This window comes from Xyrauchen texanus, chromosome 35 (assembly GCF_025860055.1).
Source record: "Xyrauchen texanus isolate HMW12.3.18 chromosome 35, RBS_HiC_50CHRs, whole genome shotgun sequence".
In the NCBI taxonomy this organism is placed as follows: Eukaryota; Metazoa; Chordata; class Actinopteri; order Cypriniformes; family Catostomidae; genus Xyrauchen; species Xyrauchen texanus.
Window position 1 is genome coordinate 22,087,100 of NC_068310.1, and position 17,285 is coordinate 22,104,384.

Genomic DNA, 17,285 nt, shown 5'->3' on the forward strand with positions numbered 1-17,285 from the left:
GTAACTGTTTTGTGTTGTTCATAGTCTGAAGTCTTTAAATGGAAGAAGTGCTCTTCAGTGCTCTTAGTATTGCTCTGATCATCATTTTATGTGTTGCAGTTGACACCACTCGAGTGCAGATCAAGGAGGTGGATCTTGACGTGCCTGGCTCTGATTACATCAATGCCAACTACATTCGAGTAAGTCCACCCACCAACCCCATCACTCATAATGCTTACATATTTCTGTCAATGTTATGCAGAATGTCATTTTTGTTTTACTAGAATTGTGATAAATATTTGAATGCATTGTATGTTCTTTATAATCTTGAGTAGTCTCCATATTGATTTTTTTTTTTATTGATCTATTTTTTATTTAGAGCATGCACGAAGAAGGTCGTCATGTGGATGAGGGTAAAGTGTTTATCGCCACTCAGGGTTGCCTTCAGAACACTGTCTTAGACTTCTGGAAAATGGTGTACCAGGAAAACACTCATGTTATTGTCATGACGACCAAGGAGATGGAGAGAGGGCGGGTAAGGTCCTGCCCTGAGAGAACAATATTCCATTGTTAATGTAAAGTGTAGATCACACAATACCCTTTGCAATAATCAGTAACTTTATAGCACAGAATTATAAAATGTTGTGACACTCTACTGACTTTCGAAATGCAAATTCTCTCATCATTTACTCACTCTCATGCCATCCCAGATGTGTTTGACTTTCTTCTGCAGAATACAAATGTAGATTTTTAGAAGAATATTTCAGCTCTGTAGGTCCTCACAATGCAAGTAAATGGTGACCTGAAATTTGAAGCTCCAAAAAGTGCTTTAAAGCAGAACAAAAATAATCCATATGACTCCAGTGGTTAAATCCATATCTTCAGAAGACATGATAGGTGTGGGTGAGAAACAAAACAATATTTTAGTCCTTATTACTATAAATCAATATTTTTTTGACCAGCCCAAGCCAGTAAGTTGTGATATTATTGAAGAATGTAAATTCTTCTGAAGTGTAGAATATGTTTCTCACCCACACCTATCATATCACATCAGAAGACATGGATTAAACCACTGGAGTCATATGGATTACTTTTATGCTGCCTTTATATGGATTTTGGAGCTTCACACGTTTGGCCACCATTCACTTGGATTGTATGGAGCTGAGATATTTTTCTAGAAATCATTGTTTGTGTTCAGCTGAAGAAAGAAAGTCATACACATCTGGGATGGCATGAGGGTGAGTAAATGATGAGATCATTTACATTTTTGGGTGAACCATCCCTGTAACCTCATAGTTGAAAGTAATATTTTTTTAACATTTAATATGCCTGAACTGCAAATTGTCAGACTTCGTTATTTGTTTATTAATTATTACAGAACATTATCATGTTTTAAACAACTTTTAATTTAAATAATATTATAATAAATATCACACCAACCCATAATAATGAATGTCACAGTTAGCTTATTTAGCTAATACTGGTCATTTTCAGTTTATTTTTCATTTTGAGGCTCAGTAATGAATTTTAATCCTAAATGAATAATAAAACAATAGTTTTAAAAGGATCAACATTTTAATGTTAGGATTGATCCTCTCAATACAATATCTGTATCAAAATACAATGCAGTATTAAGATTGGTCCATCTATCACATTTAAAACGATCTTATCAGTCAAAAACATGCTATTAAAAATGTAACTAAATATGAAACTAAAGTCGTTTTGGAGCTGAAATCTAATTTCACATCTATCCACAGAATAAGTGTGTGCGGTACTGGCCGGACTTAAATTCCACTAAGGAGTTTGGGAAGGTGTGTGTGAAGAACACTGAGGAACATACAGCTCAGGACTACATACGGCGAGAGCTGGAGGTTACACGTCTTGACAGGGTAAGATCGTCACGAGAGATGACAGTACAAGAGGGCAAACACAACCTTTGACCTCTTTGTTTAAAGTAGCAGCTTGTAGAGAATCCTCTAAACTAATTTAGTGACGCCAAACATGTAATATGTTCTGTTGTTTTGTTCAAATTCAGTTTTAATGGTCTTCTTTTTATGTCTTTCTTTTATATTACATCAACCTGATGTATTTCTTTTAATCCAAGAGAGAGCCACCCAGGTTTATCTGGCACTACCAGTACCTGAGCTGGCCTGATCACGGTGTTCCCAATGAACCTGGAGGGGTTCTTAGCTTCCTGGAGCAAGTAAACAGGACTCAGAGTGCCATTGCTGAGAGTGGACCCATAGTGGTTCACTGCAGGTACTGCACACCACACTGAAAGGGCTAGTTCACCCAAAAATGAAGTATTCTGTGATAATTTACTCACCCTCACGTTGTTACAAACCTGTATGACTTTCTTCCTTTTGTGGAACACTTTCATTGCATATTTTTTCATTGTATAAAGGTGAATTGTGACTGAGGCTAATATATTGGTTTGAGGGTGAGTAAATTGTGTGTGTGTGTGTGTGTGTGTGTGTGTGTGTGTGTGTGTGTGTGTGTGTGTGTGTGAGCGTGTATTTATCACTTTGTGGGGACCAAATGTCCCCATAAGGATAGTAAAACCCAAAATTTTTGATCTTGTGGGGACATTTTGTCGGTCCCCATGAGGAAAACAGCTTATAAATCATACTAAATTATGTTTTTTGAAAAGGTAAAAATGCAGAATGTTTTCTGTGAGGGTTAGGTTTAGGGATAGGGTTAGGTTTAGGGGATAGAATATAAAGTTTGTACAGTATAAAAACCATTATGTCTATGGAAAGTCCCCATAAAACATGGAAACACAACATGTGTGTGTGTGCGTGTGTGTGTGTGTGTGGTTTTGGGCAGTTTGACTTTTTTTTTTTTTTTTTTTTTTACATTTGCAGAAAGTTTTTGTGAGGATTAGGTTTAGAGTTAGGGTTTGGGGATAGAATTCGTACAGTATAAATATCATTAGGTCTGTGGAGAGTCCTCATATGGATAGCTGCACCAACGTGTGTGTGTGTGTTTGTGTGTGAGTGTGAGTGTGAGAGAGATCACTAGGCATGATCCACTCTTTATCTTAACTGCTAATAGCATTATTGACTTTAACTTCTTGAGAGCTGTATGATGTCAGTGAATTATTTGGTCAACGTGTTTTGTAAAACTAAATAATTTCCTCCTTTTGTCCTCTGGATTCTAAACTTCCATTTTTCATGGACATCCCAGTGCAGGGATTGGAAGAACTGGCACAATTATTGTGATTGACATACTTATTGACATCATAAACAGACAAGGTAACCTTTTCTGCACTATTATTATTATTTCAATATCAGTTAAAAAATGTTCAGCCTAATAATTATAAAATGTTACAAACCGCCTTTAGATAGTTAGTCTCTTGTTGTCATTTCATCTCCTTGTGAAGGGTTGGATTGTGACATTGACATTCCAAAGACCATTCAGAGAGTGCGCCAGCAGCGATCCGGTATGGTGCAGACTGAAGCCCAGTACAAGTTCATATACATGGCTGTTCAGCAATACATCGACACTGCTCAGAAGAGACTAGAAGAGGAGCAGGTACTTACACACTTCATTTCAAATGCTTTTTGGCATCCATAATTCAAGTAACTAACTGATGGAAGGCTTATTTGGATCCATCACTTCCATCTATCAGGTTAAATGTGACTATTTGGTATATCTTGTTTTTGACCTTTTTAGAGGAACAAAACAAAGGAGAGAGAATACTCTAACATCAAATACCCACAGATGACAAATTCCAGAGCCAAGCCAAATACGAGCTCATCTCGTACTTCATCTGTGTAAGTGCTGGTTTCCTATCATACACACAAAAACATAAGTTTACTTAGCTATGTAAATGAGGACATACCATAGAATTCTATTATTTTTATATAAAACATCTAATTATAATCACTATAGATAGACTATACCCTAAAAGAAAACCTTAAAATAATTTCAGTCAGGACCACTCATGTCAAATGAATTGACCTGAATACTTGTAAGAGTATTTATTGGCTTAGTGATGAAGCATCTGTTGGTGTTGGCAATATGGTTCTGTTTTGGGCAAACTGTCCACCTGTCCACACAGCCACGCATGGACAGAGCATTGAGTGCAGCACAATCCCCCAGGGGTAACAGTACAGATCCAGCAGAAATATTACAATATTGTAAAAAAAAAATAAACCTCCCAATAATGCAACATAATACAATCCTTCATTGCATAATAGATTAAATGTACACTTAAAAAAATACAAAAACTGATCGGTTTGTAATTCAAGAATAAGGTGCAATAACACATTGAAGACAGGAATTTCAAACTGGCAATCAATTGTAGTCTTAGAGCACAGAAGAACAAGACAGATGTAGAATAAAACTAAAAAGCAAAGCTGCCATCCAAGAAGTGGACCTGGGGATGGAGGAGGGGGTCAAGTGCAGCTTGCATCCATGCAATGGAAAGGCAGCTAAGGCATTGCATGTAAATGGAGGACTTAAGTAGAACAGCTCTGATAAGCGTCTGAACTGTATTGGTAGACATCATTAACAGCCAAGTGTCAGCTGTTTACAATAGGGACTCATGTGACCTGCCTGATCTAACGCTACTCTTAATTTTCAAAAACACATATTTAAAGGAATAGTTCACCCAAAAAAAAAAAAAGATTCTCTCATCATTTACTCACCTTCAAGCCATTCCAGATGTGTATTTCTTTCTTTCAAATGCTGATTTTTAGAAGTATTTCTCAGCTCTTTTGGTCCATACAATGTAAGTAAATGGATACCACAATTTTGAAGCTAAAATCAGAGGAGCTTGTCAAATAAGTCCACTTAAAAGTAATCCATAAGACTGCAGTGATTAAATCAATGTATTCAGAAGCGATATGATAGGTGGTGTGTGAGAAACAGATCACTTTCACATTCTTCTTCTTGTGTTTTTGTGATTCACATTCTTCATGCATACCACCCCCTGAAGAATTTCTTTGCAAAAAGGACTTAATATTTATCTGTTTGTCACCCATACCTATCATATTACTTCTAAATATATGGATTATAACACTGGAGTCGTATGGATTACTTTTATGAGGACGCATGTGCTTTTTGGAGTGTCAAAAATTTGGCACCCATTCACTTGCATTGTACAGAGCTGAAATATCTAAAAATCTAAATTTGTGTTCTGCAGAAGAGAGAACATCAAACACATCTTGTATGGCATGAGGTTGAGTAAATTATTAGAGAATATGTATATATATATATTGCATTTTTAGAATAAAAAATAAACCTTTACTTAATTTATGAATAATCTTTTACAGTTGAATTAGCTAACTTATTTATTCCAGTTGAATTAGCTGTAGATACATTTGTCCCCACATATCCGCTAAGAAAACCTTACACATACACACTTTCAATATACAATATGACCCACATGCTGATATTACTGGAAAACTGTGAATTAGTTTCTTTCTTCAGGTAAATCTCTTACACTTCCTCAATTCTGAGCTGATTTGTTGCTAAGTGAATCATTTTCCGTCAAAAGGGTTCTGACACTGTTGTGACTCACTCAGTTATAAATAAAAGTAAACACAGTAGTGCAGCTTTATGCATTTATTTTTTTACCTTCAAGCCATAAAATGTGGTTGTTACTGTGCCACAGTTTCTATTTTGTAACATACATTTTTCCCCCTGTAAGTGGAAAATATTTCTAGTCATTCCTCTGTATTATTTTATTATAATGTCTGAGAGTTTAAACGCACTTTTCAACTCTTCCACAGAACGAACGATGACTCTGGTGTGTATGAAAATGTAAACATCAAGAATCCAAAGGGCTCTGCATGTGGTAACACCCGGAGATAAGCCATGTGGGCTGCTGTCTTAGAAGCTCTGAAAGTATGTTTCCCACCCCTTCCCACACACTGCATCAGCCCATGGTCAGAAACTGAAAGTAGCAAAATGTCTCAGATATTTCAAATGCATTTACCAAAAATCCCTAAAGTAAATTCCTCTATTCATCAGTTATCTACAATTAAATTCATATTACATGCTATTCTAAGGCATCTAGATATGCTTGACTTTATACCTAACCAATTAATTGATTTCAATTGAAGTATAACATTATGACACATTACATATTTTATATTGAAAAAAGATTCTAAAAGTTTAAAATGCCCCTGAAAATTAATTCAAGGGGGCAAATATTGCCCCTTAATAAAAAAGTTGATTTGTGATGCTGTTGCCATACACACACACACACACACACACACACACACACACATACAATTGGTATCACGCTTACATGGAAACACCTGCACAAAGGCTGTAAAAGTAGAGGTAGAAACAGAACAAGTGAGAAAAAGAAAGAGAGGAACAGATGGAGGGTAGGAGTTGGGTCTTTGTCAAGCCCTCAAGCATCCTTTCAGTGATACAAAGCTGCAGAAGGATAATCTTACATAATGGCAGTCTTTGCTAGATAGCCTTGAAAACAACACATACTTCAAAGAATATGCACAACTTCTGGAGGGTTTTAAAAGTTGACCGCTCTAAATATTCGCTGTTTTGGATAACAGCTTCTTGGTTTTTTAACATTTTATGGTGATTGACAACTTGTGTCCCATCCACAGATGACTGCTGTTTATTTGAAGAAGTATTGATTATACAAGGCACTCCTCCACTATCAGGTGGAACAGTTCTTGTTGCGGAACCGTGCTGTTCCGAACCAATCTGTGGCTTGTTGACACGGTTATGGTTTCTTTTTTTTTTACAGTGATGCTGTGAAATCAGGATTAGAATGGACTGACTAGGCAAGGGATAGTTCACCCAAAAATGAAAATTCTTCTCAGAACAAAAACTTTTTAGAAAAACATTTTAGCTCTGTAGGTCCATACAATGCAAATGAATGGTGACCAGAATTTTGTAGCTGCAAGAAACGTAAAAGTAATCCATATGACTCCAGTGTTTAAATCCAAATCTTCAGAAGCAATATAAGTTGAGAAACAAACATTGTTTAAGTATTTTTTACTCTAAATCACTACTTGAACTTTAACTTTCTGATTTGAAATTGAAACTAAACCGGCACCACATGTGACTTTTAGATGTAAAAGTGAAAGTGGAGATTTAGAGTAAATAAAATAAAAAAGGATTTAAATTTGTATCTATTTATCACCCACACCCATTATATTGTTTCTGAAGATATGGATTTAAACACTTGATGTGATTTTTGGTCTGATCACCATTTATTTGCATTGTGAGGACCTACAGAGCTGAAATATTCTTCTAAAAATCTTTGTTTGTGTTCTGCAGCAGAAGGAAAGTCATATAGATCTGGGATGTTATGAGGTTGAGTAAATGATAAGAGAATTTACATTTTTGGGTGAACTATCATTTAAATGTGCAGAAAAATCCAGGCCAAGAATGGTTTGTAATCATCTCGTACCGAACCATGCTTAAGTGGAAATGCGACAGGAGCCGCTACTTACTGTGCTCAGAACCATTTGGCCCGATGGTGGAAAAGCACTTATAGATTTTGTATTTCTTCTGTTAAATTGTGTAAATTCATAGAATTAAGAATTGTCTCATCGTTAGAGTCTTGTAATTCAGATTACATTCAAAAGCTTTGTTCACACAAGTTGGGTTTCCATCCACATATTTTTATGCAAATTTTGGGATTTTGCATACAAAATGCTGGATGGAAAGATCAAATTAAATGTCCAAAATGTACATAAAACTCTTGTGCTCACTTGAGGTGGATACTTTTCTTATTCAAAAAGCCGAAATGTGCTTAAACTGCGATGGAAACACATTTACAGTATACATTCCTGAATGCCTCCTCTGTCCTTTGTTATCTCATGCACTATAAGAAACCATGATAGACATGATAGGCAAAATGTTCTTTTTCCATTCTGACAGCTTGCTGCTATCAGCTTTGGTACTGTAGAAGAAACTCACTTGGCAGTTAGCTGAAGCCTTTCTATAGCAACCGATGGAGATATACCAAATATTGCCTAGACTGCTTGAACTAATGGATCCAATTTGGATCTGATGAAATTAATTCTAAATTGTCGTGTTCTTGTTCTTTGCTTTGCAGTTCGAACAGAGGTGCGCTGTAGAAGCACCTGACCATGGAGCAACTCTGAAGGGGACTGGCAGCACCTACTGTACGCTTCAAGCTGGAGATTCCACAGAGATCTCCACATCTCCTCTCTTTTTCTCCTGCCTCCCCTCTCAGCCGAGTCTGAAAAGCTCACACTCCAAAACCAAGTGCCTGATCTGCAGCCGAAACTGCTCCTACAGAGAGGAGGATGTTTGACTTGGTGCTTTCTCTTCCCCCTTGTTGTATAATAATCACTGCACTAATCTACATTTGTATATGTCTGAAATATATTAAATATTCATATTTACACTCGGTGACATAACTTAGATGAAGCTACACTCTTTCCACATGCTCTATGTTTCCAGACCTTGCTTTGTCTACTGGATGTGGTCTACTGTAACCAAAGACCTTTTCTAGATCACTCAGTATCGCACGAGTACCAGTCATTAGCACTGTGTTGAGTGATGCTCGTGGCTTGGTGATGTAAGAAGAACAGATCTACACCACCTGTGCTACCCCTCAGGAATCACCCCTTTTCTTTGGAGGTGATGTAAGCTGGAGTGATGGTTGCTCTGAGAGGCTGGTCAATGTGTGACCAGTGAATCGGATTCCTAGTCATTAGTTGTTTCAAACAGACTGATTTGGTACAGTGTGATAGGATTTATACAGTATGTGCCAATTAGCAGCCTGTGCATCATGTCTGTAAAATCTTCTGCTTTGATGCTGTTTTATTGAGTGTTACCGCCGAGCTAATGAAAATTCTTAATCCAGTAATTTAAAAGGCTTAATCCAGACGTGGCTATTATTGGTTTAGGTCAGCGTCTTTGGGGATGTCACAAGATGTCAGAATGCTGCAGATGAGTTTGGCTGGACGTGTGTTGGCTTATAAAAACAAACAAAAAAACAAGGGCATGATGTGTATGATTAATCACAGCATCTGAATGTGAAAGTGGCATTATTGTTGATGGCCACATGACTGGTTTTGTGTTGTCACGAGCAGAAGAGTTCTGGAATGTGGTTCGAGTCGAGGTGGATTGGGTCTGTTTTTGAGTGGATGGCTGTATTTGAAAGGACAAGATGTATGGAGAAGTTTTTATGTTTTATAGATCTCTGGGAAGTGTAAAAGCAATGTTTATCACTGCTTATTAAAATCACTTATGATAATACATGTTAAATCTGTTTTAAGCTGTATAAGAGCATTTTTACAGTGCAAGTAACATATGAATGTACTGCTTTTGACTGAAGACTGAATACATTCTAATCTGCGATTTACGTACCTGATCGTGTGTGTGTACCTGATCGTGTGTGTGTGTATTATCCTTGAAAGCTTGGATGCTGTTTTTATGATCTTACTGTTTCATTTGGTTTGAATTTTCTCTTTTCCTTTGTTAAAAAGAGTAAGGGGTCAATATTTTGAGTGTGAGATATGTAGACTTCAGTACTTGACATTTATTTTGAATCTTTGCTGCAAGGTTGTGTATATGGCAGAAAGTTCGATGTTCAGAATATACAACATATATTTTAAGTTTTTGGTGTTTGCCATCATCGTGGTATTTTGTGTTAAATATCTGTTGTTCCTTTTTCCTGTTTTTGCTCAATTATTGATCTGGTGTCAGTTGTACATTTCAGTTGTTTGTTAATACATGAATGGAAATATTCACAGCTAAATTCTACAAATTGTTTTAGAATGCTTTAACTATTATTATTTTTATGATTGTAATTATTATACAAATATTGACCGTTATGAAGCAATTTGCTAGCTTTATCACAATTTTAAAGTCTTCTCTTTACATTTACTTGAATACTATGTTGGTGGGTCTTTTTTAATTTCAGTTTTTTTCTGGTGGTGATCAATAGGTTTGATCTGAATAGTGTTGTGCCGACTGTCCTTGTGTGGTAAAGACTGTGTTCCCTCTTGCACTGGTTCAGCCTAAAATGCCTTCTGCCCTGGCAAATACAGCTGATGTAATGACTGCATCTCTAATGATGATAAAATATTTGATATTAAATAAAAGTGTACACTGAAAAAATTCGCCTAATTTTGTCTTCTACTACATTCACCTTGTTGCAAACAGTAACCGTTCTTCAAATACGGAAAATATATCCTTTCCTTCCTTCTCTGTTACCATTTAACGTTTAAGGTTTAATGATAAACAACTTTATATTTTCCTCATAAAACACCCTGGAAGTAGGAAGCCAATAATTTACCCAGTGATTTAAAACAGCCATTCAGGCTGGAACGTTGGTGTGAGCATGTTCTCAGAGCCCACCGCTGGAGGTTGGGGTTTAGGTTTCAGGCAGATTTTCTGAGGCGTGTACTCTTAACCGCCCTCGAGCAGGAAGTGATAAATTAAGGCAGCATGAACCTGTTTGTTATTCTCCGCTTTTGTCGGTCAACCTGAGTTATGACTGATATTGTTAAGATTGCACCAATTAAATTTGAAAATTCCATGACACCAATCCTTAAACTTTATAACTTCCTTCCCGATATTGCAGCAACAGATGTTTATTTTTTGTAAACAAAAAACACAATTCGGAATGCAATACAATTAAGCGCAATACGTATATACAAATGTTGGAAATGTTCCGTTTTCTATTGATTACTTTTGACTGCTGTCAATAAACTGTTACCAAAAATTTGTATAAAACATCTTTACAAATTTAGGTGTATGGGATCTAGTTAACCATTTTTAAAGGAATGTTCCAGATTCAATAGAAGTTAAGCTCAATTGACAGCATTTGTGGCATAATGTCGATTACCGTAATGTTTTATTTACTAAATGTTTTACTAGCAAACATTACAATTACGGTATGGAATATATAATAGAAGTGAATGGTCCAGCCACATTTCAAAAGCCAGCTGCAAGGTATAAACATTATACATGCTAACTGTAACGAATGAGGTCGGAGTCAGACAAGGGATGAGGATCCAAATGCGGGTTTATTGATTAAAGGAAACAAACAGGCATGAATAAACAAAACTGTAATATTCAAGTTTGAATATCTATTTGTAATTCCCATATATGTTAGGGAGTTCCTGAATATATGCTCTAGGGGGCAGTGGGTGAAATATGTGGTAAGAAAACTAGGAGGTGAATAAAAACGGAAAAAACCCGCATGAGAAAAGAATCTGAGACTCTGTTCGTTTTTTTTGACCAAACAATACAAAAACTACCACGATGGGCAAATGAAAACAAAACACAGGCATGGGAGCAAGCACAAACTACGTACAACAGCATTCAACAACAGACAAGGACTAAACCAAAAACCAGGATATAAATACAAAAACATGGGAAAAAGGGGCCAATGAACAAACAGAACACAAACTAGGTGACAAGGTGATTAACAGAAACCAAAGGCAAATTAACAAGCGCAGGTGAAAACAATGAACAGTGAACACGAGGGAAAACAAGACTATGGAGGTACAAGGGTGACAAAAGTGAAAACTAAGGAATAACAAAAGTGACAAAATTACAAACAAAGGGCAACAGTGAGACAAGACAGGGTAACCGTTACACTAACATGCTTAACTTATCTGTGTAAAGTTAAATCCAATAGCCAGTAATGCCAGTACTGGATCTAACTTTACACAGATAATGTTACAACATAATAGTGTAAATGCTGTTGATTGAGCTTGTGTTGAACCAGGAACATTCCTTTAAAAAAAAGCTGTTTTGATCAGTGCAGTCGGTCAGTCAGTTTTGTCATATACAATGGTCAGGTCTTTGACACTTTTACACTTATAGAATGACTTGTCACAATTGCTAAACACAATTTCTTTTCCTCATTGATGCAAATAACCATATCTTCAAGTTGCTCATTTTGGTAACTAGCATGTTCCTTTTTTAATCCATATTATTAGTTGCTGTTTGAGTCACTGGATCAGATCTTTATGTATTCTATGAAGAATTAATGGATCACAAATTGATTTATTCAATAATTAGCTTTCATATACCCCAGCTTGGTTGCCCCCTGCATCTCACTTGGCACCCAACAGGCTTCACAAGGTGTTTTCACACACAGATCTTTGCAAATTCTTATCTTTGAAAGTCCAACAGCAATCTAGATCTGATTTATTCCACTTTTTCTGTGATGGATATGTATAGAGTTCCAGTTTTTAAGTAATATATAGTAGATATGTGTGTATCTTACACTTTTGGCACCAATGTGTATGATGCTATGGTAGTATGTGGCTGTGGGTGCTGGGGTGCACAACGCATGGTGCCAGTTGTGACAATGCACTGCAGGGGCCACAGAAAGATCACTATGAGCAGCACCATGAGGACGATGAAGATCACCAACCGTTTCCAGTCCATAAGCTGATCCAGCAACCTAAGTCTTGGTCGAGACTGGGTAGAAGAAACAGCACCATGTACATTGGCCCCGATGTCGATGCAGATACAGAAGGCCGGCATGCCTGGCATGTCTATTGATTGCTGATAGCACAGCCTATCCCCATCCAACCACACAGGCTCTTCCTGCTGTTGGTGGACAGGCAGACGACACAACACCTCCTCGCTGGTGGTCAAAGCTGGGGGGCCCTTTTTTGGGACGGTTGTGGGGTGGCGGCAGAATGGGCAAGATATTTTAGAGTTTTGGGGGTCCATGGAGGTGGTCATGATGCGGGAAAGACACTCGAGGCAGAAGGTGTGGGTGCAATCTAGCTGTTTTGGTGTTTTAAAGACATTGTCGTAGGTGTTAAAGCAGATGGAACATTCAGGATGAGAGCTTGCCCTTTCCAGTTGTGCATCAAGTCGGACCACCTGGGTTTGCCAGACCACATGGCTTGGCTCCATCTTGCAGGAATATGGTGACTACCAGTCACTTCCTCTTGTGGATTCACTAGAACAAGAAAGACAGAAATTATCTTAAAGGTATGCAATTTGACATCATGATGATTGGTCAGGAGACTGATGCCATTTACATAGTTATTTGATATGATTTGAGAGTGAAAAACAACATAAATATTGGTCTGTTCGTCATACAAAGTGATGATATGCCTTCAGAACATTTTTTATATAATGCACTGACTATTTTACGACACTTTTGGGTGCTTTATTTAAAATATAAGTGAGTCACTGTCTCCAGCCATTGTAATGATTTCAGAAGAGGACTGAATCAAATTATCAATATATTATCTTGTGTTCTTCAGCAGAAATAAAGTTAAATGGTTTTGCAGTAAATGTTAACATAATTGTAATTTTTGGGTGAACTATTTGTTAAGTTGTTTCAAGATATCAAAAAATTTTCTACTTTTTCTTTAATGTATATACAGTATATATATATATATATATATATATATATATATATATATATATATATATAATATCATAAGCATATTATGAATGCAGTTTTTAGACATATTAAATAACAGTTATAAAAATATAGATTAAAAAAGTTATTTAAAATGCTGAACAATTTGACCAGTCACATCAAGTAAAATGTACTGTATAATTTCAGTTTTTTTCCCAGCATCAAGATTTAAGGTTAAAGTTCTATATTATAACATATAATATTATGATTATATTATTTGAACATATAAATAAGTTTTACCTAAAGTCTGAAGGCTGATAAAAAGTTTAGTTAAACTACCTAGATTTCTGTAGGCTGGAGTTTAGGCAAAGCAAAACTAGAGCACAGTTTAAAACACATCTTTGTATATGTAGTAAACATTTACCGCCAGGTGATGTATAATCAGTAATCACTTGTATATGGACAACACTGAGAACACACTTTGCATGGACATGAATGTGTAAACATACACTTAAAAGTACACAGAACAAGCATGAGCAAGAAGACAAGTTTTCAAGTCAACATAATGCCATTGTCTGACTTTCTGCGCTATTTAACTGATTAAACAGTCTTTGAGTTATTTGACGTTTGGGTCATTTGGGGTTTTTTACCTTGTGCTACCTTGCTTTTAGGCATACAGCAGTTTTAGATAAAGGTCAAGACCATGTGGAACACTCATGCTTACAATGTTGGTAAGACACAGACTGCTTTGTTGTCCTTGTTTCTGCCAAGTCAGCACCACTGTCCTTCAGAAACCCTTTCACTGCACTAAGGCTCTCTAAAAGTCATCTCTCCATTGGTCCTGACATTCAGAGATGTGAAGAATTTTACTAACAATGTGCCGCTACAACTAATTACTTTTTCTGTAGCTCAACTGGTTGAGAATGGCGCTAGCAACAGCAAAGACATGGGTTAAATTCCTAAAGAATGCATGTACTGATAACATGTAAAGTTTGAATGCACTGTATCTCACTTTGAATGTTTGACAAATGCATGCATGTATGAAAATGTAACTACAATGTACAGGTATGTTATACTAATGAAACCAAAATAGACCAAAAAGCTTGTTCAGGCAGATATTCAGACATTTTTACTGATATAACTGACACATTATTTCTCCCTCATATCTTTTCCAAAATCTACCAACTTAACCAATGGATAATGTACAACATATTTTGTGTGTGTATATATATATATATGCTTTTGGAAAGAAATTGGTACTTTTATTGAACAAAGTGGCATTCAGCTGATCACAATGTATAATCAGGACATTAATAATGTGAAAATGTACTATTACAACTTGAATTTTTCTTAAACTACTTCAAAAAGTTATCATCAAAAAATCCTCCATGTGCAACAATGACAGCTTTGCAGATCTTTGCATTCTAGCGGTCAGTTTGTCCAGATACTCTGGTGACATTTCACTCCACACTTTCTGTAGCACTTGCCATAGATGTGTCTGTCTTGTCAGGCACTTCTCACACACCTTACAGTCTAACTGATCCCACAAAAGCTCAATGGGGTAAAGATCCATAACACTCTTTTCCAATTATGTTGTCCAATGTCTGTGTTACTATGACCACTCTAACATTTTTTTTTTTTTTTTTTTTAAGTGGCTTTTTCTTTGCAATTCTTCCCATAAGGCCTGCACCCCTGAGTCTTCTATCTGAGTGGGTAGAATTCAATGAAGCTGTCAGCTGAGGACATGTGAGGCATCTATTTCTCAAACTAGAGACTCTGATGTACGTATCCTCTTGTTTAGTTGTACATCTGACCTTCCACATCTCTTTCTGTCTTTGTTAGAGCCAGTTGTCCTTTGTCTTTGAAGACTGTAGTGTACACCTTTGTATGTTCAGTTTTTTGGCAATTTCAAACATTGTATAGCCTTCATTCCTCAAAACAATGATTGGTTGATGAGTTTCTAAAGAAGCTGTTTCTTTTCTTTCCATTTTTGACCTAATATTGACCTTGAGACATGCCAGTCTATTGCATACTGTGGCAACTCCAAAACAAACAATGTTAAGCTTCATTTAATGAACCAAATATCTTTCAGCTGTGTTTGATATAATGGCAAATACATTTCTGGTACCAAATTAGCAATTTAGCATGATTATTCAAGGATACGGTGTTGGATTGTTGGCTGCTGGAAATGGGGCCTGTCTAGATTTGATCAGAAATTACTTTTTTCAAATAGTGATGGTGCTGTTTTTTACATCAGTAATGTCCTGACTATACTTTATGATCAGCTGAATGCCACTTTGGTGAATTAAAGTACCAATTTCCTTCCAAAGAGCAAACTCTGTACATTATTCCAAACCTTTGGCCGCCAGTGTGTGTGTGTGTGTTTGTGTATATATATATATATATATATATATATATATATATATATATATATATATATATATATATATATAAAACAACAAAGTAACATTTTTAGAGCCCATATTTAGCCAAATAATATCTGCAACTGATCCAGTCTGACTGTGTTTGCTCTATCCTCTCTTTTAAGTGTTTTTGTGGTCCAGGCAGGGGCTTGGTTGGGAGCAGATGGCCTGTTCACGCAGCCCTGCAGGGCAGTCCTGTGTGTGTGTGTGTGTGTGTGTGTGTGTGTGTGTGTGTTTCTTTCTCCATCTCTGTGCTGTACAATACTCCTGTTTGTTCTCTATTATATTGGTCTCACTTTGGCATTCCTGGAGAACAGGCCCGTGCCCTGGCAGCCAGTCTCTCAGCACTCTTTAAGACCCCCAGACTCAGAGCTGTGGCCTTGAGAGCACCTGTAGTCTATTCCTCTCTATATCTCTCCTCTTAATCTACTCCTCAACAAATAACTATTTGACCATCATTAGTGCACCAGTTCTTTGTTATTCATTAACTTAAGGATGCCTGTTATTCCTGGGGCAAACCGAACTAAGGGTTGAAAAGGTTCTTGACCTGATTCTTGAGTTTTCTCTGCTGGGATAGGTGCAAGTTTTTTAAAATGGAAAAAAAATTACACACTTCAGCTTAAAATCTCAATGATTAGCAAAGCTTTCGAATTTCACATTTTTAGAAAATATTCAAACTTTCCACGAGTTTTCAAACATATCATACTCCAATCTTCTTAAACAAGATTACAATCACCCTAACAATAGGCAGTTAATGTAAACTTCCTTTTGGGTGCTCAGTAACGCATCCAGTTTTTCTGCAGTTCAGTTAGTTGCCCCATTTCCTTAAGTGCCGCACAAGCAATACATACGCTCTTACCTGTTCTGATAACTTGAGCACTAGTTTAGTGTATCCCTCTTCTAGCGATTCCTGTATCTTCTCATCACTCTGTCTCTCTACGGGTTGAAATGCATTATCAGCTGTGAGACTGTCAGTAATCCTCTTGATAATGTTATGTGTTCCTTAAAGGAGTCTGTTATAAGTGCAGCTGATCACAGGTGGGCTGATGGTGTGCTTGCAATACACTCCTCTATGTCTCGTGTCCACTCTCATCTGCCTCAATTTATCCACTCTCTTTCAGCACTAGCTATGGAAATGACACTGATAGGCAGGAACAATAACACGGCCTTGAGGGAGTGCCAGAGAAGGGGGGAGGCGGAGGGCTGGGATGAAGGAGGATATTCAAAGTGTAACATTTAAATTCTCTTCATCTCTGTTCATCCTCCTCCTTTTCTGTCGTTTTGTCTTTCCCAAGCATGCAACTTCCTATTCCCCCTAAAAACGTACTTACCATTTAACATTTAAGGCACTCCAGAGTGACTTACGATAAGTGATTTTAGCTTTACACACAAGACTGTTATGGTCAATATCACATGCATGCAAAAAAGTTTTCCCAAGTTCAGAAGTTGAAAGTGTTACTCCAATCTAAAAATAGGTCTTTACGCATTTCAAATTTTCATTTAAACTGAACTAAGTAATCTGTATATGGTATAATGATGGTAAATAGCAAAACAAATGTATTTCTTTGGCATTACTT

General features: G+C 36.7%; 2 protein-coding genes across 4 annotated transcripts in view; one reads left to right on the forward strand and one right to left on the reverse strand.

Moving 5' to 3' along the window:
- LOC127629231 (tyrosine-protein phosphatase non-receptor type 11-like) overlaps nt 1–10,078 on the forward strand; it is a 50,663-nt gene extending 40,585 nt beyond the window's left edge. For all 3 annotated transcript variants that reach the window (XM_052106368.1, XM_052106370.1, XM_052106369.1), the window contains 9 exons: nt 100–179; nt 359–514; nt 1,737–1,868; nt 2,084–2,238; nt 3,166–3,233; nt 3,362–3,513; nt 3,655–3,755; nt 5,718–5,832; nt 8,027–10,078. In XM_052106368.1, coding sequence (XP_051962328.1) covers nt 100–179; nt 359–514; nt 1,737–1,868; nt 2,084–2,238; nt 3,166–3,233; nt 3,362–3,513; nt 3,655–3,755; nt 5,718–5,799 — 926 coding nt within the window. In that variant the 3' untranslated portion in view covers nt 5,800–5,832; nt 8,027–10,078. The remainder of the gene's footprint in view (nt 1–99; nt 180–358; nt 515–1,736; nt 1,869–2,083; nt 2,239–3,165; nt 3,234–3,361; nt 3,514–3,654; nt 3,756–5,717; nt 5,833–8,026) is intronic.
- A 450-nt stretch (nt 10,079–10,528) lies between these two features.
- Nucleotides 10,529–16,965, reverse strand: LOC127629135 (RING finger protein 223-like). Its single transcript, XM_052106216.1, has 2 exons — nt 16,568–16,965; nt 10,529–12,874 (listed from the first exon to the last, which is right to left on the reverse strand). The coding sequence occupies exon 2, from the start codon at nt 12,826–12,828 to the stop codon at nt 12,181–12,183; it is 648 nt and encodes a 215-aa protein (XP_051962176.1). The 5' UTR covers nt 12,829–12,874; nt 16,568–16,965; the 3' UTR covers nt 10,529–12,180.
- Nucleotides 16,966–17,285: the final 320 nt, after the last annotated feature.

Coding starts and splice junctions, on each gene's coding strand:
- LOC127629135 (XM_052106216.1), bottom strand. CDS start 12,828: ATGGAGCCAAGCCATGTGGTCTGGCAAACCCAGGTGGTCCGACTTGAT.